Source organism: Anabas testudineus, chromosome 7, assembly GCF_900324465.2.
Source record: "Anabas testudineus chromosome 7, fAnaTes1.2, whole genome shotgun sequence".
Lineage (NCBI taxonomy): Eukaryota > Metazoa > Chordata > Actinopteri > Anabantiformes > Anabantidae > Anabas > Anabas testudineus.
Window position 1 is genome coordinate 25009064 of NC_046616.1, and position 23531 is coordinate 25032594.

Sequence of the window (23531 nt, forward strand, 5' to 3'; positions counted from 1 at the left end):
CACCTAAGAAACATTGCTAAAATTAGGAGCATCCTGTCCCAAAGTGATGCTGAAAAACTAGTCCATGCATTTGTTACCTCCAGACTGGACTATTGTAATTCCTTATTAATGGGATGTCCCAATAACTCATTAAAGAGCCTCCAGTTAATCCAAAATGCTGCAGCCAGAGTTCTGACTGGAATTAGCAAGAGAGATCATATTTCTCCAACATTAGCTTCTCTCCATTGAAGAGAATTGAATTGAATTTAAAATTCTTCTCCTAACTTATAAATCCCTTAATAATCAGGCTCCATCTTATCTTAAAGACCTCATAGTTCCTTATCTTCCAAGCAGAACTCTCCGTTCTCAGACTGCAGGTTTACTTGTGGTTCCTAGAGCTTCCAAATGTAGAATGGGAGGCAGAGCCTTTAGCTACCAGGCCCCTCTCCTGTGGAACCAGCTCCCAGTTCAGGTTCGGGAGGCAGACACCCTCTCCACATTTAAGACTAGACTTAAAACTTTCCTTTTTTATAAAGCTTATAGTTAGAGATGGATCAGGTGACTCTTAACCATCTCTTAGTTATGCTGATATAGCTTAATCTGCTGGGGGACCTCTACTGATAAACTGAGCTCCTCTCCTCTCTCCTTTCTCCTATATCAATGCTAATGCCACCATTGCATGTCATTAACTTTGTGTCTTCTCTCTCTTTTAGTTGTGTTTCCTCCTCTCTGTCTCCCTCTCTCTGTACTTTTCTGCAGGTATCCTTGGCCTGGAGCTGTACATCTCCAGAATCCAGTTCATCTGCCCAATGTTCTTGATGCTTGTTGTTGTCTTTATTGCCTGCTGTTCTTTTCTCTCTTCTCTTTCCACTCACCCCAACCGGTCGAGGCAGATGGCCGCCCACTATGAGCCTGGTTCTGCTGGAGGTTTCTTCCTCTAAAGGGAGTTTTTCCTCTCCACTGTTGCCTAAAGCTTGCTCAAATGGGATTGTTGGGTTTTCTCTATAATCTTTTGTATAAATATTTTCTGTAAGGTCTTAAACCTTACACTGTAAAGTGCCTTGAGATAACTTCTGTTGTAAATTGGCGCTATACAAATAAAATTGAATTGAATTGAATTGAAAGTCCCAAGGTCAAAATGGGATACTCCTCCAAAGGTGGTTGATCAGGTAAAACTGTAATACTAGGCATTAGAGTTGGAACATAGCATCTTGAAATTAAAACTTACTCATGACTTACTTATAATTACAAGATTCTGATCTCATAATTATGACTTTGAAAATCAGGATCTTATAACTATGGGATATAAAAATGATTTAGTATCTCTATTTTTTTCCCTTGTTAAATGCAATGCACTTCCGTACCGTATTACAAGCCAAACACACCTCATTGTTATGGCTCTGGGCATATCTCGGCTTGATTACTGCAATGTCTTACTGGATAACAGTATGCACCATGAAACCCCTCCAAATGATCCAAAGTGCAGCAGAAAAAAGAACAAGTTACAACACTTTTCAGATCTCTGCACTGGCTTCCTGTAGCTGCTGCATTAGTTTCAAGCAAACAATGTTTTGTGGTCCCCTTACCTCACTTCAGAACTTATACCTCATGAAATGAAACTGCTCTTTTTAAAGCACTTTACTTTAAAGTTTGTCCTCTCGCCTTAGATATTTGTTTGTTTTGTACCTCACTTGTAAGTCAATCTGCAGTCTTTGCCACAGTCAACCAACGAATCCTCCTTTCTGATTTGGGCATCACTGCTACAGCTCTAGCCTGGCTTAAGTACGGCTCTGTATTTTAAAAAAAAAGGGAAGAATAAAATTATTGCACTTATACTCTATGAAACTGAAAAAGCTCTTTCTAGAGCACTTTACTAGTCCTTGAGCAAGACACTCCACGCTAGCTTGGGCGCAGTATGTGGCTGTCTACGGTTTTCCACAGGGGAATGGATTAAAAACAAAGACAAATTTCATTGTAACATGTACATATGTTTCTTCTAAAAAAAGCTTCTGGCAAATAACTAAATGAAAATATTATTTCCAGTTACCTTATTATTTCTAAAATATAATAACTCCCCCCATTACCTTCTTATTGTTGAGATATTAACTGGCGATATCTCCTCTCGATTACTGCAATGTCTTACTGATAGGATTACGGTACTAGCATTCACTATGAAACTCACCTTAGGTCCTTCAACCTAAGGTGCTTAAATAAAAAAATGGCATAAAAACCTCTGACTGTCCAAAGACTGCTGGTTTGTGTAATCTTGATAAAGAAGGAAATTGGCAAAACACACAGACACACACGATCATTGTTGCAGTTTTCCAACCGTATGTACATTCCAGCCAAAGACAAACCCTGAAACATAGACACTCTCACTGTCCATCTGTCCTCTCTCACACATTTTTTCTACATTTCTCTCTCTCTCTCTCTCTGTGTCTCTCTCTGTGTCTCTCTCACTGTCTGTCTCTGTCTCTCTCTCTTTTGCTGACACAGAGGACAAGCGTGGGTGTTTTGGCTGTTACCGAATAATGCTGTCACTGGCCTTTATAGTCTGGGTACAAGAGAATAAGACAGAATTTCCATTTTAGTGACAGAGTGTAAGAAGAGGAAGAGGCGGAAGAGGGACTAAGCAGGAACAGCATCCACTGGATACTGGTTAGTATCCAATACTAACCATCAAAGTGAGTTACAGAAGAGATAATTCATTGTAAGAACAAAAATGCAGTTCGATTTTATAAATAGCAACTTCATAAAAACAGAACACAGAGTAGATAGAGATTAATGGAGAGAGATAAAAATAATGAAGGAGGGGGTAGCGTGGTGGTAAAGAAGGGCGGGGCACGAGGTACCAGGGGAATACTGAGAGGAAAGAGAGGGACTGATGTCATCTCTGTGAAGCAGCCAATCAGAGAGGAGCGGGGAGGGGAATGAGGGAGAAGGACAGGCAGAGCTGAGATGGGTGTGTTTTATGTACCACTGCAGCATCACTGCAAAATAGAAACGAGAGAAGGGAAAGCTGAGTGGAGAGAAAAGAATAGATAAAGAGACAGAGAAGAAGGAAGAGATCAGCGAGCAAAGGAGAAAATAGATGAGACAGACAGAAAGACATAACACCTATAGAGGTAAGATGACAACAATAGTATCCCTGCATGTATCAGAGTGTGTGTCTACATCAAAGTGCGTGCGCGTGCATGCGTGTGTGTTTGTGTTTGTGTGTGTGTGTGTGTGCGTGTGCCTGTGTTTGGTAGTAGGCTGTAAGCAAGATGTGGTGAAGATGTCTTACATAATATGATGGCTGGTATGAACAACTGAGCAGGCTTAACTGGGTGTGCACTGAACCATCATTGTGTGTCTGTGTGTGTGTGTGTGTATGTGTGTGTGTGATCGAGAGAGAGAGAGAGGGAGAGGTTAGCTGAAGAGTTCAGATTAGGAAAAAATTATCCTCACAAAGACAAAAGTAAGAACATATGTTACTGTATGTGTGTGTAGGGTTGGGGGTGTAGGTCTTGGGGGTTACTTACTTCCTCTTGTGTCTGCTTTCACTGGCTGCACATTTTGACTTGGAAATGCATCACGGCGCCATTCATTGTGTCATCGATGGTGTTTCAGGTGCTCAGGTTCAGTGCAGGGAGTGTCTGACTTGATTCAGCTTTTACATATGTGATATGTCATTGTAGCAGAGGTCTTTTGATTATTATTGAATGAAATACTGCACTATACAACATTATAGTATTTAATTATGCATTAATAGTTTGTTTGCAACCTTTAATGCTAAAACTCTCAGACAGACTTTGTCATGTGAGTGTTTACTCAGTTCTCAATTTTGAAAACAGTATTAGAGTTATGCCATTTATAGATAGATAGATAGATAGATAGATAGATAGATAGATAGATAGATAGATAGATAGATAGATAGATAGATAGATAGATAGATCCACCATTCCATTTCCACCAGGCTTAATTTGCCTGTTTACTCTGGAATTCCTCTTTTCACTCATAGCAACATCATTTAAGCAACACAAACATTTATCTCCATTTCTGTTGTTTGCGTTGTAGGATTGTCTCTAACTTTATCAAAGACAGGAGTGAAAAGTTCCAAAACAACTTTTTTGCCCAATTTTCTTTCTTCACTCCTTTCATTTTTGCAGTAGTTAAGTCAAAGTAACTATCTGGTGGGATTTTTAAGCAGTTCTTTTGTACTGTAGCCCTCAAACAAACTGGAAGAGGGAGATGCAGTTTCCAATGATAACAATGGTTAATTAACTACTTTTTAAAATAATTTAGTTTATTAAGTTTTTCTAATTACATTTTATTTGTATAGTGCCAAATTACAACAAAAGTCACCTGAAGGCACTTTACAGTGTAAGGTTTTAGACCTTATAAAATATAACTGTATACAGAACTATATAGAAAGCCCAAAACCCCACTTGAACAAGCACTAGGAGACAGTAAAGAGAAAAAACTCCCTTTACCGGAAGTAACCTGTAAACCATGTAAACGCAATGACTGGTAAACATTAAATGATTCAATGGCATTAACCCATCTGTGAGTGTTTCTTATAAACTTTATGTTGTAATCATTGCCATTTAGGTAGGAAAGTGATATGTTAGTGCAGATCATCTAGCATTGCTCTATGTCTTTTGCCTAGTGACCTAATGACAACACAGGACAGGAGGAGCAAGTGATCCAAATAGCATCCATGTGATTAGTGGATGACCCACTTATCCTGCTTAAACACATCCAGGCCTTTTGATAAAAACCGATAAAAAATTAGAGAATGTAATGAATTTCAGAAGCTGACTTTCCAGACATGATAGCATAATGTCACCTCTGTCAGGTTTAATGTCTTCAGGGATTTTGCTTTCTGCCATGGTTATGTTTCTAATCCACACTTTGACTTATCCTTGGAGAGAATAAATGCTATCAGCACTTTAATCCCAGTATTTAATTCCTACAATTCCCGGAACATATTACTGCCTTTTACTTTAAATCTCACCTATTATGTTTTGGTGTTGACTGAGTGCAGTGAAATCTTAAGAAAAAGAAGAAGAAGAAACGCTTTTATTTGTCATTTGTCACATTTACATGTTACAGACGAAATTGGTCCTCTGCATTTAACCCATCCCCCTGGGGGGAGCAGTGGGCAGCTACATACAGCGCCCGGGGAGCTAGCGTGGAGTGTCTCGCTCAAGTTTGAACCCCGAACCTTCTGCATTCAAAGCAGATGATCTACCCACTGAGCCACCAGGCCGTCTTAGTCCATTTGTTTTTACATTTGACATGTAGTATTCAAAAACATCATTCTTTGCAAACTGATATAAGAGATTTTGCAGTCACACAATAAAAAACATGCAGGTAACAGGCTAGACATGTTCTCAGTTTCAATCTTTGTCAGACTCTTGCTTTCTGTTCCGCAGGTTAAATACCACACTCTACTTTATAAATTGCAGCCACACTGTCTGACCTTCTGGTATGATCTAGATTTGCCTGATAGTGTGTAGACTGAAGGGCGGTAATGGTTAGCACTGTCATCTCCCAGAAAGAACGATCCTGGTTCGAATCCATGTGTGGAGTTTGCATGTTCTCCCTGTACCTGCGTGGGTTCTCTCCGGGTACTCTGGCTTCCTCCCATGTCCACAGACACAGGGCCTCTAGCACTCCTGTGACCCTTCAGTGGACAAGCGGTTAAGAAAATGCATGGATGAGTTGACTGAAAGGACAACACCAATTTATTTTGACCTGAATGTCAATAAATACATCAAGAAAAAGGCTGAGGATGCAGTCTGGAAACTAAAAAGTCTGAAGTAGGTCTCAGCCCAGAAAATGAGATTAGTCTTATTTTTGCAGTTTCTCATTTCCCCTGTCCATCTCTGCTCCTTGTTGCTTCTGTAGTTCTCATTGTGCTTTTTGTCTTCCATCTTTAACTAGCTCTCTCATGCCCCTGCCACCTTCTCTCTGATCCAGCTTTCCTCTCATTTGACATTTCTTACTATTTCTACCTCCCTTGTCTTTCCATTTCTCTTACACACAATGAAGCCTTTGTGTTGAGAAATTTGAGTACCGCCCATAACTCTGTTTTCCCCTCTTTCTCTCGTCTTTCTTTCAGCGTGTCTTTTTATGTCTTCCCTTCCTTCTCCTTCTGTGTCTTCCTTCTCCTTCAACCCTTGTCTTCCTGTGTTGGGTTGGGGGAGGGCAGGGGTCCATTAGCTTGGATTAGGAATTGTAGGAGGGTTTTTACAGTCCCTCTGTGTGTTTGGGGCCTTAATTTTATCAGACTTAGCTAATCGAACTTCAGTTGCATTGACGTGTACAATGAACACGTCTGCACACACACACACACACACACACACACACACACACATACAGACACACAAGCACACACATATATAATTTCTCAGTTTTTCAGGCCCATGTAGTCAAGCCATGACAAAAGTCCATTCATGCTGTAAACCACAAATACAGAGGACACTTTATCGACTAAATATCTGACCAATAGTATCCTCAGTCAGCTGACTTATGTGTTGATTTCCATCCATATCTTTCTGAAATGGCTCTGTCATGTTTCATCTGCAGTGAATATGATCATGATCATGTGTGAGCAAGGTATACATTTAGTGAACCTTTAATTATTATTTAATTAAGACATTTTAATCTAAATAAAATAATAACACACACACAATTCTAAACAACTACTGGTACCATCTTCTCAAACATGAGGATTTGTCATGTCTTGTCTTATATAAATATATATGGTTTCTGAATCCTGCAGAGACAAATAAAAGCAATCTAATGTCATCATCTTGGAATCTAAGCTTTTCTTGAATATTACTTGTGCTTTATAGACCAAATATATAACTATAAAACTATAAAAGATAATGAATGAAATACACATGACATCAGAGATTCACTTCAGGTATGAAAAGATACATTAACATAAAAAAATATATCTTTTTAACAAAACTTCTCTTAAAGCTGCACATTCATGGCCTTGTATTTCTACAATGTTGATGAGTTTTCTGTGCTTTAAGAAACTGTACAAATGGGAAAATACAAGGAATTGTTTTCCAAAAAGAAACATGACCACTAGTCATTTTGAACATAGGAGAGGCAGGTAGGAACTGAGACAAAAACAAGAGAAACTGTGGGTGTACATTTCTGTGTGTTTGTGTTTGCACACGTGTGTTTGTGTGTGTGTGTGTGTGTGTGTGTGTGTGTGTGTGTGTGTGTGTGTGTGTGTGTGTGTGTGTGTGTGTGACAAAGAGAGTGGGTGAGGTGAATTGAGGAGATGCAGGGAGTGGCAATGGAGAGAAAGAGAGGGAGAGGTGTGGAGGGACGGATTGGGGGATGGAAGGAAAGAAGGAGGGGCAGTGTGGGGGATGGTTGGAAAAATATTGCTGCCTACTGCTGGAGTCAGGGGGTTACCATGGTGATGGGGGAACGGCGGAAGGGAATGGGCGAATAAGATTGGCTTTACACTTAGATACAATGCAAATTGACATTTTCACCAGCTGATGAAATAATGGGATACGCATCAAATATCCTATATATCCTAAATCTTCCTTCCTGTACTCTGAGGGGGAACAGTAGAGATGCTGTAGAGAAGCTGCAAAAGGATGAAATAAGATTTTGTTCTTTTTAAGTAGCTCTCTGAAATGAGTGGAGATGAATATATGTGATCTCCCACCTGGGAGTGGTGTAACTACTAAACAGGCTTTTCGGACAGGGCAGAAATTCCAGCTGGCAGACGTTGATTTGAAAGTGTGTGTTTCAATGTCTTTGTCATTTTGCTGCAACATAGTACAGGAAACAAAAGCACTTAGAGAAACAGCTGCATAGCTGTGACAACTCATATGCAACACTGAGAAAATAAGTGAGAAGACACAATCAAATCCAGAAACACACATCAAAGTGAAAATAACAATATTCAAAAAGGAAGAGAAAGCAAAACACCAAACTACATACAGAAACACTGCAAAAACAAAAGACACAAACACAAATAGATTGCAAGACTGGAAACTACAACAGAGAAATATGTTTAACTAGCTGAATCATTAGCTCATTGCCAGTAAGTGAAGTGAAGCATTTCTAACCAATTTCTGTGTTTACTTATATGTTGTCAAACTGGTGTAGACATTTGCCCTCACACTTTGAAGATCAGGAGAATGAGGAGAGAATGAAAAATCAAAGTAGAGGGAACCTTCTTTTGCTTAACAGTAGGAATTAGATGTGATGTGAGCAGCTGGGGAAGCTGCTGGGAGTCTCTGCTCTCTGTGGATTTTCAGCAGCTGTGTTGAAAAAGTCTGTGGAGGCAAGCCAGACAAGCCACTGGGTTGTGGAGGATGTATGTGGGTGGGTGTAAGTAGTCTGCACCACAGAGGGTGTGTGTTGGTGGCTGGATAGTAATACTGTTTGTGTGTGGGTCAGTGTTGAAAACAATTCAGTGGAACCACTCTACTTCATGTGGCGTAATGTACTAATCTAATCTTGGGGTGGCTGTTGCAGTTGTCTATCAATCATAGGATTGGTGGTTCGATTCCCTTCTCCTCCTGTCACATGTCGAAGTGTCCTTGGGCAAGATACTGAACCCCAAGTTGCCCCCTGATGAGTCAGGTCAGCTGCATGGTAGCTCTGCCATCGGTGTGTGTGTGCTTGTGTTTTGATAAGTCAGTAAATGAAAGAAGAGAGAGAAAAAAACAAGAGTCCATCTTGTATATGTTAATGGTCAGCATTTTAATAGGCCTTTAATGCGTGCCCCTCAATTATTGATTGACATTTTAATAAACTGTATGGTCTTACTGGTTCATACACTTTAGTCTGCATTATAGTAGGTTTGTGTCTACACTTATAATGAAGACATGATTTCATGTTCTCATCTCATGTTTTACTATTATTAAATTGCATTAATCAGTTGCAGAGGACTGTATGATCCTAAAATGTCCCTCTCTAACACAACCTGTTTCATGATTCTTATTTTCACTATTCCTCATATTCTCTGACAGTGAATTTAGTGTATCTTGGATTCTTCTCAGTGTTTAGTGATGACAGTGATAGATGTCTGGCCATTGGACTTGTATATATACCGCCCTTAGCACTGTTTTACACTGTGGTCTTTCACAGCTGGTGCCATTCACCCTTCAGCTAAATTTAAATAGACCCCAGCTGGTCTAGGAAGCCAACCAGCATTCGAGCTGTTGTTTGTCCAGGAACATACCTTCACTAATGACTGATTTATGTACGCCTATGCAGCAGCTTCGTTTTGACATGTGGAGAGAGGAAAATAAAACATGAACTTGATCCTAGCTTTGTGTCTGCAAAGGTGTATGTCACCAGTGTGTGCAGTTGGAGGAGGGTACTGGCAATCCAGAGGTGAATTAACAGTGTCACACCACAAATTTGAATATTTTATTCCAAAAAATATATAAATAAGATCAGCTGGATTTCAGCTGTTTAAACTGTTTGTGTTAGGTTTAGGCAACAAAAACACTTTGTTTAAAGGTAGAGAAAGGTCATGGTTTGGTTTCTTTTTTATAAATATTTGGTTAAAGATATTTTTTGCCTCAGCATACTGCCATTATACTTTCTATAGAAAATATAATACATTTGCAACTATATTCCCTACACAAAAACATTTATACAGCAATTGCAGTTGTAGATAAACATCAGGAGAAAGGTACACACAGACTTAATGGTTCTCATGCTATTATACTTTATTATTATACTTTTACCTTGTACTATTTATGTACAAACTTTCCATTGTACTTTCTCACATTTTGTTTTTCGTCCACACACCAACTTTTCCATTTCCACCAAGTGTGAAAGGTTTCTTTTTCAGATTTCTTGTGTTTGAGATTTTTAAGCACAAATTGAAAATACATGCTACTGAACACTGTTCTGAACAGTTTTTGTCACCACAGTGCTTTAAGGTTATGCAGTGACATGCTATTATGATCAATGCTAACATGCATATGTTTGGCAGAGATGATGTTTGTCATTGGGTGACCATGGCTCACTAGATAGGGCAGCTGTCTGCCAACCCCAGGGTTGGTGGTTTGATTTCTGGTTCCTCCCCGATTCCTGGCCACATGTTGAAATGTCCCTAGACAAGATACTAAACCCCAAACCCTTGACGCCTCAATGGGGCAGCCTGTGTACAAAGAATTTACCCAAGGGGATTAATAAAGTATCAATTATTATTATTATCCTTATCCTGTACTAGCTGATGACATTATAGTAGAGGTGTTAACAACAACAGCATCTCTGCAGGTGTTAGATTATGTATAATTATGTATCAGAAAAATTCATTTTGACCTGCTTTCGAAAAAGATAATTCATCCTCCAGGGTTCATAAATGTCTTGACCAAAATTTGCATGAATCAGTTCAACAATTTGACATTTCACTCAAGGCTACAGATGTGAACATTATGGTGGCATTAAAGAAAAAGTCAGCAGGGAACATGAATGTATGTACAAAATCTCCTTACAGTCCTTCTGGTAGCTTCAATCTGCCATAATGGTGACTAGCTCAAACCAACATTGTCGTCTCTGGAATCACACCATTTCATCTGTCAGTTTGACAGACGAAATACTGGTGTTGGGACAGAAAGAGAAACTGCACAGACAAAACAAAATTGTAGGAAACTGGGCACAAACAGGCAGGAGATGAAAGCGGGTGGTTGGAGGCCTGTCAGTGGATGTGGATTGTTGTGGGGTCAGAAACCTCTTTGTGTTTATTGAGTTATTCATTTCCTCTCATCTCATTTCAGTCTACTTAGACATGGACACAAAGGCAGTTTAACACAAGCATGTGGCTCCGGGCATCTGTGTGTGTGTGTGTGTGTGTGTGTGTGTGTGTGTGTGTGTGTGTGTGTGTGTGTGTGTGTGTGCATACACCGCTTATTTGCGTCCATCATGTTGAAATCATGAAATCACTTACTGAAAATAAGGAACAAGCTGATCATAACATCAGAGGGGTGACTTTTGTGTCATAAAGTAGAAAAAAGCAAATGTGTAGTTGACAAAGGACAGTTGACTGTTGCAGGGTTACATCCACTTGGATTGGGCAACCAGGTTTAAAAACAACAAAATTGATGCAGGAATTGTAAAATAACATATTCTAATGTTTTTTTCGCCACAAAAAAAAAACTTTATCATAAGTTTAAGAGTCATTTTCCAAGAGGGACACTTGGGCAGCTGTGGCTCAGGAGATAGAGTAGTTGTCTACCAATCATCGTATCAATGGCTCAACTCCCAGCTCCTCCTGTCACATGTCGAAGTGTTTTTGGGCAAGATAATGAACCCTAAGTTGCCCTTGTTGAGTCAGGTTAGCTTCATGGCAGCTCTGCCATGCGTGAGTTTATGTGTGCGAATAGGTGAATGAGAAGCAGTGTAAAAGCACTTTGAGTATCAGTTAGGTAGAAAAGCTAGATTTAATTTTAAGAGAAGTTGTTTATATAAGTATTTTGGAGAGCATTTTACGATTATTTAATAGGATTAGTGAGGATGCAGACAAGAAACATGGCAGAAGAAAGGGGTGTATGACGTGCACATGTCCCCAGCTGGACTCAAACCAGGTGCAGTTAGGTGGCGTAAGCTGTAACCCTTTCAGCTACAAGGAAGAGGAAGTCTATAGCCTATTCTACTTGCAGAAAGTGGTGCAAAACCCAGTGTGTAATTAAATGTTAGTTTAAATTGATGCTGGAATATAGAACCTAATGAAATATGTTGTAAGTGGACTCAATGTATGTTAATAATAGTGTTAAAATAACTTTGAATAATTAATAGTGTAAAATAATTTATGATGATAATCTAAATACACTCTTTTAGGAGACACAGTTGCATACACACAGTCACACTTGTTTAATTCAGTGGTGCCTTTTTAAAATGACAGTTCTATTACATATTCATGAGGCCTGATGTGAAGACATCAGCAGTGTGATCTCCGGACTATCTCTCTCTCACACACTCACACACACAGACATATGCACAACAAATGTGAGTTTTTTAATGAATAATGAATTAATGTGAATTTAGGTTACACTGCCAACAGGGACGGATAAACTGGAACTACTAGGACATACAAGAAGTATGTCCTAGGTTATGTGTATGCATTCAGAAGTGTCCTCTTCTGCCCCCGCTCCCGTTTTTCCCTTTGCTTAGTCTCTTCATCCACACTTCCCTAATTCTTCCCTGCAGATCGGAATCTTTCAATGACATTTCCTCACTCGACCACACACTATCCATCCATCTGCACCCCCCTCCCTGGCTTTTATTCAGCGATCTTGGTCTCCTCCTATGTCAGGCCTCCCTGTAGACCATCCCATCAGCACCTGCCAAGGCGCCCCTCATTCCACACCTCCCCCCAGGCCTCCCAGTGGACAGACTGGTCCACCTGCCTCTGCTATCTATGCCCCCAGGTTCTGGGGTGTTCGGGTAGAAAGGAAATTTGCACAGTATGCCTAATGTTAACCATTACAGAACAGAAAAAAAACACAGCCACAAATAGGTTTGTTTATTATCATGTGTTATTGTTGTTTTTGTAGACTCTAGATTTGCTACATGTTCAAGCTTGCAGCACTAACAGGACCAAACAGTTCTTCCTGTTCAGCACTCATCTTTAGATCCTAAATGGACTTCCCACCTCTCTCTCTTCGTTGTCTGATTTTATTTAAGTGGCCATAATGCATCAAGCTCCCAGAATGATGTAAGGGATGGTGAAGAGTGAACTTTGTACACAGACAGACTTACGTCTTTAAATTAATCCATTAATCTAAAGGCGCTCCCCCGTCTCTCCCCCATCCTTCACTTAGCATTGCAGTTCCATGAATTATTAATATAAAGGAAGTATTCTTCTACTTCAAACTGGAATTACTGATACTGCCACCAGACTGGAACATTCTAGGATATTGACATCATCATTTATTTCATGAACGTCAAATTTTCTGTCTGCCCTTCGTCTTTTTTACTATTAACACACAAATACACACCCCTTATGTCCTGTTGTTAGAATCATTTATTTTATAAATAAGTCTGGCAGGGGTAACAGCAGCCTTAAGGGCTGTGTTTGTTTGAACCAGCATGAATTTTTAACCATTGGAGGGAGGACATTTTAGCCGTTCCTCACAATGAGAAGGGTGTTTAAAGAGCAATTTCGGGGTTAAGAGTAGGTTTTAGGGTTAGACTTAAAATTAGATTTTGGTTAGGGTATGGTTTAGTCTGAGGCAGTTAGTTGTGATGGTTAGGGTTGTGGTAAGACAGTATATGTGATAAATAAAAAAATTAAACAGTGTAGATGGTGTGTATGTGTGTATGTGTGTGTGTGTGTGTGTGTGTGTGTGTGTGTGTGTGTGTGTGTGTGTGTGTGTGTGTGTGTGTGTGTGTGTGTGTGTGTCAGTGTGTGCGAGAGACAGAGGGAGATGTGTGCTGGGGACAGGTTGTGTAATTATTGAATATAGGAGGGGGTCTGCATTAGCCAGCTGTCATTACACTCAAAGGCTGAGAAGTTATGACGCCTCCTCTGCTCTATTTTCTCTGTTGTTTAGTGCTCTTATGTCAATTACTCCAGTGTCTGACCCATTTGAAATGTTGTCTTTGTCTTATTGTTAACAGTTGGGACCTAAATGTAGTTGTTCTTAGACAAAACCTGTTTCGTAGAAATTAGATTTTTACAAATTGTACTGCGAATTTTCTATTAACATAATAGAAAACATTGTTACTGAGGTAATTGACAAGCTAATAACTTTGGTTATCCTCTGATGCTTTAAATTTATTTTATCTCTAGTTTAGGTTTATGCAAGTATTCCCATGAATGGAGCCACTGTTTGATTTCAAGGATCTTTAGTCTTCAGTCAGTTATTTTTAGAGTGACTGTGAGTTATATATATAATGTGTAATCCCTCACTTCAAGTAAAAACAAGAAAATTACCAAACTTTGTTGTGAGGTTTTGGCCTGCATGGTAATATAAGGGAACAAAGGCCAGAAAGAGGGATCCATCTGTGTCTGCTTTCACCCCCCAACACTCCTGCTGTCATGGGTCAGTGCTCAGTCACTAAGCAGGGACAAAAGAGAAGATCTTTAGATGAATGGAAATGCAGCTAATGTGGCAGAAACACACACACACACACACACACACACACACAATTGATCTTTGTAATATAATTAGCAGAGAAGATGTTTCCTGTTTTGATCTCATCTTGTCTTTATCAGAATGACATAACCCCTTTTTTTGACACACACACACAAGTCAATTCAATTTGTAGAGCAAAATTAAGTAAAACTTCCTCATTGGAATATAATAATATTTGTCTTATTCTGTGGTCTCTTATGTTTGGTGAAATTAATTATCTCTTTGTTTTTGTTTCTTCTGTCTCCTTGTCCTGTGTGCCCTCCCTTCCTCCCCCCTTATCCCTCCTTTGTTCTCAGGGGCAGTCATACCTCTCTTCTCTCACCCACTTCTTCTTTTTCATATTTCCTTCTCCTCGGCAGCAGTGGGAAAGTGATTGTGGACCTGACAGACAGAGGCAGAGATACTCATTCAGTTCACTTTGGACTGTGAACGCAACACATACTCAGCAACTAGCGGCACACTGCTGTTTACTTGTCTTCACTCTCCAGAGGGTCTAGGAGGTCCCTGGAGTGTGTGTCTGGTTGGGCACATAAGCTGGTGTGTGTGTTTCATGTGTTGATGAGTGTGTGGGCGTCTTGCGTCACTTTTGATGGGACATTAAGAGATGTATGTATCACAGCGTCGGTTTATGGGCTATAGAGGGCTGTGCTCCCCCGGCCTTTCCCTTCTGCTCCTCCTCCTCCCTCTCCACTTCCTCTCCTACACGCCTCCATTTGCTCAGGGAGCGATCCACATCCCCAAAGACTGTGAGTACTCCTCCACCTCAACTCTAAACACCTCTCTATGGAAATATAATTGCATAGCCCTCCCAAAGTTAGATCAAGTGCTTTTTATTTCACAGTGTTCTTTAAACTATATTAATGTTAATATAGTTTAAATAATATGGTAATAGCGAAATCAAAATACTGTGTTGTTGAAAATGAATAAAACAGAGCAGTTAAGTCCTACTTTTCAGTCACCTGAAATAGCTAAATAGGAATTCTAAATTCTGGAACAGGATTTCCTAACCAGCTATCCTTGGTGGATAGCTCTAACTATGGAATGACTGTCACAAGCTATAACAGGAATTTAATCCTTAGTCCCTAGATGGAATTATTGCAACGATTTGATTTGTTTAGCAACAAATCACAACAGAAGCGATCTCAAGGCACTTGAGCAAGCACTAGGCGACAGTAGAGAGGAAAAGCCTTAAAAGAAGGAACCTTCAGCAGAACCAGGCATAGTGGGCAGTCATCTCACCCAGTTGGGGCGAGTGGAACGAGGAGAACAGCAGGCTGATTATGTTTAATAAAAAAACTACTACCAAGGGTTTTTCCTGGGAGATTCTAACATGTATAGCCATAGCCACAATGGTCCCAAACAAAGACCAACTTAACGCAGTTTGACCTCCAACAAACCTTCTCCTCTGGGTGTAGCTGGGAGAAGGGGAGGGAAAAAGATGGGGTAGAATGAGACGTTAGGACAGAGATAGGGCATGCTAAAGAGAGATAGATGAAGCAGTGGGTAAAGCTGAGAAGGAGACACAAAGGAGAAAAACGATAGAGAAAGGAAAGATGTAATCTGATCTTAGACGCCATTGTGTCTGAGACACAAAACCAAAGAGAAGATAAATCCTTCAAAAGAGTCAATATAATGTCAACATCATTCATAATGAAGCAAATGAATAAATATGCTCCTGCTCTAAAAATGTTGTTATAAAATCTGCAATTATGTGTGAGTCAGCAGCATATTATATATGTGACTTTCTGCTTTCCTTTCACTGCTTTTCTGTGGACAAACAGATAAAGTACATAACAGTAAGTGACTTTCCTCACGTTCTGATATTATTAGATGTCATTATATAAGAATTATATGAGTGTGTCTGTGAGCATGTGGGATAATTCTTATTGTCAAGAAACCTCTAGTGCAGTATTTTAAACAGCCTGGGAACAGCTAAACCAGCACCAGGAAACAAAATCCATCTACTGGCAGTTCAAATGTTCATTTTATGTACTGTTATGTACTGTTTTAATCTATGTTAATGCAGTAATAAGTTCCATCAGGTTTTACCAGATAGAACTGTTTCCCTCTCTATCCTCACAGTACCTTCATATTTAATAATTTGGCATTGATTTTATCTTCTCTCAAAGAAAAAAAACAAGTAAACATATTTCCCAAAAAGTCAAATCTCGAGGTTGACACCTGAAAACAGAAGGATCATAAGAAGTCAATTGCACTTCTCTGTGTAGGGGTCTGTGTCTATCTTACTGACTAGATTATTTGCTTCAGGTTTATTCACTTTTAAGTCCATCAGCAGGTACTAAGACCAGGATGTGGTTACTGAACATTATATGCTAATCATTCTGCAGGTTTGACTGTATTCATTAAATATGATATTACAGCCTTAATAAGGCCGGCAGATTTTAACTGATAGAGAAACTTAGCAATGTCATCTACACCTATTATTACTCTCTTTGTACAATAATGATAGGGATGTAGTGTATGGTGAAGTATATTTGTACTTGTATAGTTGTTTGCAGAGTTTCTTAATGTCTATGTGTGTTCAGTGTCACAGCCTCCAGTACTCACAGAGATGCCGACATCACACACAGTCTTTTCTAGAGAGGACCTTAACCTGCCCTGTGAGGCCTCTGGTAACCCAACACCCAGGTATGTACATCAACTACACTTGTGTGAGATTTACCCAGCAGTGTGTGCCTATATGTGTGTGATATGTAACAAGACACAGACATACAGTAGGTTATTTACTGCATGTGTCGTGCTGTTTGTCCACTTCCTCCCTGTCTTTCTGTTTCCCTGGCAATAGAAGGACAATGAAATCACATAAAACATATAATCATGTCTCCTCATGCATTTTCATTTTATTTGTTTTTCCTGCCCTTCCTCTCCTGCCTGACTGCTCACTCTTCTCTTTTGTACTCTTCTCCTTTGTACTTCTCTTTTTCCCAAATAAAAATGTATTTTATATTATTATAGACATAAGTAATACTCTATATATTTGTTAATATCAGTAACCGAAGAAGGCATAAATGTTTAAATATGACTCACAAATATAGTCTGAAATACTTTTTGGAGTACTTAATGATTTCAGTAGAACCAGACACTAAAACAGATTGGTTTTGGTCTTTTGAGTTCATGGCAGTAAGAAAAATCCAGAACAACTTCAATTTTTATTTGAAATTGTGTTTTTGTTGAAAAAAGTGAGTCTGCTCAGACTCAATACATTTTCTTCTAAATTTCTGTGCTTGTCTTCCTTTTCAAATCCTAATTTCCAAGTAATCTTACATTTTGAATATAATTTATAATTTGCAATATGCACTTTAAATTGCTGTTGATGTGAAAAAGTCTTTCTCTTCACCTCTCTAGTTTCCGCTGGGTTAAGGATGGGGAAGGGTTCTTCTCAGAGCGTAAAGGATCAGGGACGTTACGAGTTAAAGATGAGCAGTCCCTCGAGCTGTACCATGGCATCTATCGTTGCTATGCTTCCAACCCTCTGGGAACCGCCATGACACAAACTGTAAAAGTCACTGTTGAGTGTGAGTCACAAATACACAAAAATGGCAACCACAAATATAAAAATACTATTTAGATATGCTACAGCTGACCTGAACCTCACACATGCTGATTCATAAATGTCACATTAATTAAATGTTATGATTGATATAGCAAGACACATATCTAACACACATACATATAGACATTTCAGTCACTCAGTGAGGCCACCTCAGCTTTCTCATCTTATGTTACTATGGAAACCATTTCCTGGAGACGACAGAGTGACATCACTCAACTAGGAGGGTGCACAGGTTTGCCAAGAACTGCTTAGCAAAGCTGGGAAGTGAGTGATTCCCCTGACTGTGCTCAACCTCCGAAATACATTCAGCAGAGCACCAAAAGGAAAAGTTAGGGTCAGTGGTGTACTATCAGTATCAGCATTAGCATCATATCCACTAGGGAGACACATCACTTAGAGTTTCAGTTTGATTTAGTAAGAAGCTTCTAGAAAATGTCCTCTGACTGCATCACTTTGAAAAAGGCTTTATCCAATATTTAGTGTACCATATGAAGGGTTCAGTATTTTGTAGTGGTGTCTAAATGCTGAGTGTGTAAATCTATTCACTACATAGTGCTATTAAAATCTTTCACAGTGAAATAAAAAAACATGCACACTACCTTCTCACAATGCACAATATACTGTCTCCTGTTTTAAATATAAGAAAATTAACACATCTCTTGCGGTCAATATGAAGCTGGTGAGGAAGCCAAAGGGATGAAAACACACTCTTCTCATCTTTGTTTTTGGCAAACAAAAAAAGTATGATAAGATCCGATAATGCTGATTGATTCCTTGTATTCAGGTATTGCAGTAGCGCAATTGCAATATTTGTTACTACAGGCAAACACACAGAGATCAGAGATCATCACTAGCTTTTATATCTTGCTTAATTCCCACCTGATTAATAGTTATTTAAATGTTGTTATTATTATCCCTAACAATAATAGTGGACACAGTTTACAGGATGAAAACAACCTCTGCACACAGAAAGTACACTCACTGAAATAAGAAAAGGTGTGAAGGAAGAATTAAGTTCTGACTCAACGTAAATGCACCATAGAGTGTGTTTCAAGTGCAGGGGGAGAGTGTGTCTTCATACTTTTTGACTTGATTGACATGAAGTTCAAGACAGAATAAAACCAGGAATGTTGTATGATGCAGTATGAAACATGCTCTGAGGCTGTTGATGTATGAGAAAGCATTTAACTAATTTTGTGTTGCTCTGTGTTCCAGCTCAACCTGTTCTTCTAAAACAAAAGAAAATAAATAAGAGTGCATATGAGGGGGAAAGCATTGTCCTGTCCTGTAATCCTCCACAAAGCTCCACTCCTCCAAACATCCACTGGATGGACAAAAGTGAGTCTGTCTTGCACCTTGTATCCAGTTTATTTGACAGCTAGACAGATATTATGGTTCTGGAAGTTGTCCAATGTGTTTGTCTCTCAAATTAATTTTATTTGTACAGTGCCAAATCACAACAGAAGTCATCTCAAGGCACTTTATAGTGTAACATTTAAGACCTCATAAAGTATAATTGTATACAGAATAATATAGAAAACCCAACATTCCCAACCTCAAGCAGAATCAGGCTTAGGGTGGGCGGCCATCTGCCTCAACCGGTTGGGGTGAATGGAAAGAGGAGAGAAAAGAACAAGCAACAAAAAAACAACAAAAGGCAGAAAAAACATTGGGCAGGTCAGTAGGGCCAGTAACTCCACTCTGAAGATATCCAGGTCCAAGGCCGGGGATACCAGCAGAAATGTACAGAGAGGGAGACAGAGAGGACAAAGCATTTTCATTCAAACAATCAAATGATGTTTCTAGACTCTAGATATTTATCTTGATTTTTAACTTGCTTGTCCTCCCTTTTGTCTTTTTTCTGTCTTGCCATCTGTTTCATCATCATTTATGCACATTGCATAAACAAGAAAAGAGCATTTCCTTTTTTCTTTTGCACAAACCTTTTCAATGTCTTTTCCCCTCTTGCTTACATTGTGCCTTAACTTTCCCTGCTGTGTCTCATTTGCCTCAGAGATGGTGCACATAAAGCAAAGTGACAGAGTCATGGTTGGCCTGGATGGGAAGCTGTACTTTGCTAATCTTCTAAAGAGCGACAGCAAAGAAGACTACATCTGCAATGCCCAGTATTCAGAAGCCAGAACAATTCTCCCTGACACTGTTGTTGCCCTCAAAGTCATGCCCAGTAAGTACACACATACACAGACAGGTTCATTGAAGGGTTAACACACAAAACCCTGAGAAATCATTACAAAAGATCTGGCAGGTAACAGACTAACAGGCAGAAAAATAAAACAACCAAAGCTCTCCAGTACAGAGCTTCTTGTCATAGATTCTCACTGACAGACACAGTTTCTTCCATTTCATCCTCTCCCCTCTATCTCATTTGCTGTTGTGAAATTGCCAAAGCTCTCCAGAATGGAGCCCCCTAAGGGTCACACTGGCAAAATTTTGGAATCTGTCACAATTTTATACACTCATTACAGTTTTTACAGTTTAACAAGCATTGGTTAAAAGTGAAGTCACATTGTCAAAACTCTTCACACAGCAAACTGTGAATCACTTTTTATGGCTTTCAAACTAAATGCGCTCATCACCATAGTTACCAAAATTTATGAACTCATTTCTCAGTCAGAGACAATTCCCTGCAAAACAATATACTTCTACAGCACCATTTTCAAATGCTAATATAATTTGTTTAAAACTGTTAAAAACAAAATTCAATTCAATTCAGTTTCTTTAAATGGTGCCAAATCACAACAAAAGTCATCTCAAGGCACTTTACGCTCTAAGGTTAGGGTTATTTAAAAAAAACAAAAAAACATTAAGACTTTGAAGTTATAATGTCTTTTATGTAATACTCCCTTCTGTTAGTATTTCGTAGTTCAGTGTACTAAGAGTGTTAGTGTTTGCTTCCTGAGTGAGACTTGTTGCCAATGTTGTATAAGAATGAGCTTATTTTGAGACATATATAATGTGTATTTTTTTTTTGGTGAGAGAGGCTTTTGGAGGTGAGATTAACATTTTACCTGAAATACATGTTTGTAATGCAGACTGTGTGAAACTGTAATTCAGTACTCACCAATGCTTGTTAGCAATTGAAAAAATTGCGATTAGTTCCCTTTTGCGCCCCAGGTGGCTTTAGAGGTCATGAACCACAATCTTGATAGGGGCATCTTGGCATGGCAGTCTAGGTTACAGTTTATTTGGTACTGATTTTAACATGCTCTCTCTGTGTTCTATGCGTTCTCTCTCTCTTTCTCTCTCTCTCTGTAGGTAATGATGTCATTCTTGGAAAAAAGCCGCACTTCCTATATCCCTCTGGCTCCCACACTGCAGTTCCAACACTTAGGGGCCATAGTAGCACCCTTGAATGTATCCCCAAAGGCCTGTAAGTATTTGTGTGTGTGTGTGTGTGTGTGTGTGTGTGTGTGTGTGTGTGTGTGTGTGTGTGTGTGTGTGTGTGTGTGTGTGTGCAGACATGAAGTATACAGTACTCATATGTCTTATGTTCTATATGTCTTCTACAGGTTGTGTGATGCACTGACTTCTCTGCACTGTCATATTTCACCCACTGAAAATATTTTATCAAGAGCAGTGATATGTGACTGCTAAAGTATTATATTATTATATTAGAAAATAAGCTTAATAACCTTGTCTCCAAACCTTAGACTGATAATGTACTGTACAGTCTGGAAAACACCCCCTTTGAAGTGTCACTTTCAATAATGCTGTATGTATAACACTACTTCCTGCAGCCTTTTTTAATAGGCTTTAAGTTTTAGAGCCATTGAGTTCAAAGTAATTATAAAAACTATTGTGGCCCTACAGAGAATCTTTTATTTGGTGATTAAACACAGATGTTCAGCTGTTCCAGCAATTCTCTGGTCCAGAGTGGTAAAGTGTCAACACAGATCAAAGGCTGGCGGTGTTGGTTTTTTAATAATCAATACAAGAAAAGCAGTTATACACAGGCCTCATTTTTAAAATGTACTGTATACATTTCTTGAACATTTAACCAGATGTCTCCTCTGATACATTATTTGTTTTGTGAGAAAGTTCTGGCCAAAATGACAGTAAGTGTCACAGAAAAAAAGCAGATAAACTGATTCAACAATAAAGTACAGAGCTGTGACCATAGCATCCCACTGTCATGTGAACCTGATTTAATCAAGATTCACTACACATGTCCATCAATTGTCATTAGTCATTGTATTCATGGGAAATTCTAGGTAAATTTAGATATCAGGCTACATCTTCAGCATGTACAAAAGAGAATATTCTTCTTGGAAAGAGCAGTTTTATATTAAGTGTGCAGATTTATATATTGTATCTTTACTGTATATGTGATATCAATAACAAATCATCTTTCATGATATTTAATACACAAAGATTGTCTGTGTTGTGCCAACTCTATTTTAATTTTTTTCTCCCTATCTAATTCCTCCCATCAACCTCTCTGCAGACCCACTCCAAAGGTGGAATGGAAGAAGAAGGATGGCAGCCTGGATGAAACAAGTGGCCAAGTGGAAAACCATGGCCGCTGGCTTCACTTTGACCGCATCACCCAGAAAGAAGACGGGGAGTACGAGTGCAGAGCCTTCAACAGCCATGGGTCCACCACACACTCTTTCACTGTCACCGTGGAAGGTAGGCAGCTGGATAAGATACACAACATCCAACAGGATAAGACTAATCACACTACTAAGTGTTCTGTGTTTGTGGAAAAAATGTTAATCTAGCTTTAGAAGGGTCAAACTGTTGGTGTACATCGAGCAAAGAAACATCTAAAAAGATTGCTGAAACTACAAAAATTTAGTTCAGAACTGTCCAACCATCCAATTATTAAAAACTGGAAGGATAGTGGGGAATTATCATTTTTGAGAAAGAAATGTGTTGTTAAACATTTGGTGAAATCAAATTGTTGAAAAACAACAGTAGAACTCAGAGCTATGTTTAATAGTGAGAGTAAGAGAATTTCCACTCAAGGAAATGGGACTAAATAGCTGTGTAGCTTTTACTGACTGACAGGGACCAAAAAGGTATGAACAAAAAGGATGTTTATTAACATCAAGGGCAGGGGACACAGGGGACCAACACAAACCAACAAAGTATCAACTTAAAGACCCAAAAACACGGTCGACAGACACAAACTAAACCATAAACTGACATACAAAGTAACAATAGAAAACGCTGTGGAAACACAGGCGAAAAATACAACCTAGAAACTTAACACACTAACATAAAACAAGACAAGGCACAAACGAACTCATGACTAGAAAATACAAAAGTAGCAAACAAAAATCACTGCTGAAGGCAGGCTACAGGGGGAACAAACAGACAAGGCTAACAAGACAAAGTAACAATGGAAAATTCACTGCAAAAGGCAGGCAATGTACAAACTCACAAACATACCAAATTAACAGGACAAAGTAACAACTAAGGCACACTGCATAAACGCAGACCAAATAATTCAAACTTACAAACAAACAGAGGTTCCTGACAAACAAACAAACACACAAACTGACCGGAATGATACGGGGCAAACAAAACATGAGCAGCATGAGAGCATGAATGAACAACAAACCAGCAATTCAACTGACGACTGAGGGGTGCTTATAAATCAGAGGGATGACCAGGTGAAATGAGTCAGTAATTAGTCCAATGTGTGGAGAGTGGGGGAAGAGGAAGTCCATATGTGGGTGTGGCAGGAGGGTGAGACACAGAACAAAACATAACAGACAGGGGCAGAGAGAGGAATCGTAACAGTAGCCTTAAGAAAACTACTTGTCAGTGAGGCTAATTTGAAAAAAGGCTTCAATTTGCTAGGGAGCATAATGTTTGAAGCAATG

The 23531-nt window shown here is 39.2% G+C and overlaps 1 protein-coding gene across 2 annotated transcripts in view; it reads left to right on the top strand.

Moving 5' to 3' along the window:
- Positions 1-3029: 3029 nt before the first annotated feature.
- LOC113166718 (neural cell adhesion molecule L1.1-like) overlaps positions 3030-23531 on the top strand; it is a 41355-nt gene continuing 20853 nt past the window's right edge. For both annotated transcript variants that reach the window (XM_026366831.1, XM_026366833.1), the window contains exons 1-9: positions 3030-3104; positions 14402-14851; positions 15887-15901; positions 16652-16754; positions 17472-17641; positions 18895-19017; positions 19694-19864; positions 20956-21070; positions 22145-22329. In XM_026366831.1, the coding sequence (XP_026222616.1) occupies positions 14710-14851; positions 15887-15901; positions 16652-16754; positions 17472-17641; positions 18895-19017; positions 19694-19864; positions 20956-21070; positions 22145-22329 (1024 nt within the window). In that variant the 5' untranslated portion in view covers positions 3030-3104; positions 14402-14709. The remainder of the gene's footprint in view (positions 3105-14401; positions 14852-15886; positions 15902-16651; positions 16755-17471; positions 17642-18894; positions 19018-19693; positions 19865-20955; positions 21071-22144; positions 22330-23531) is intronic.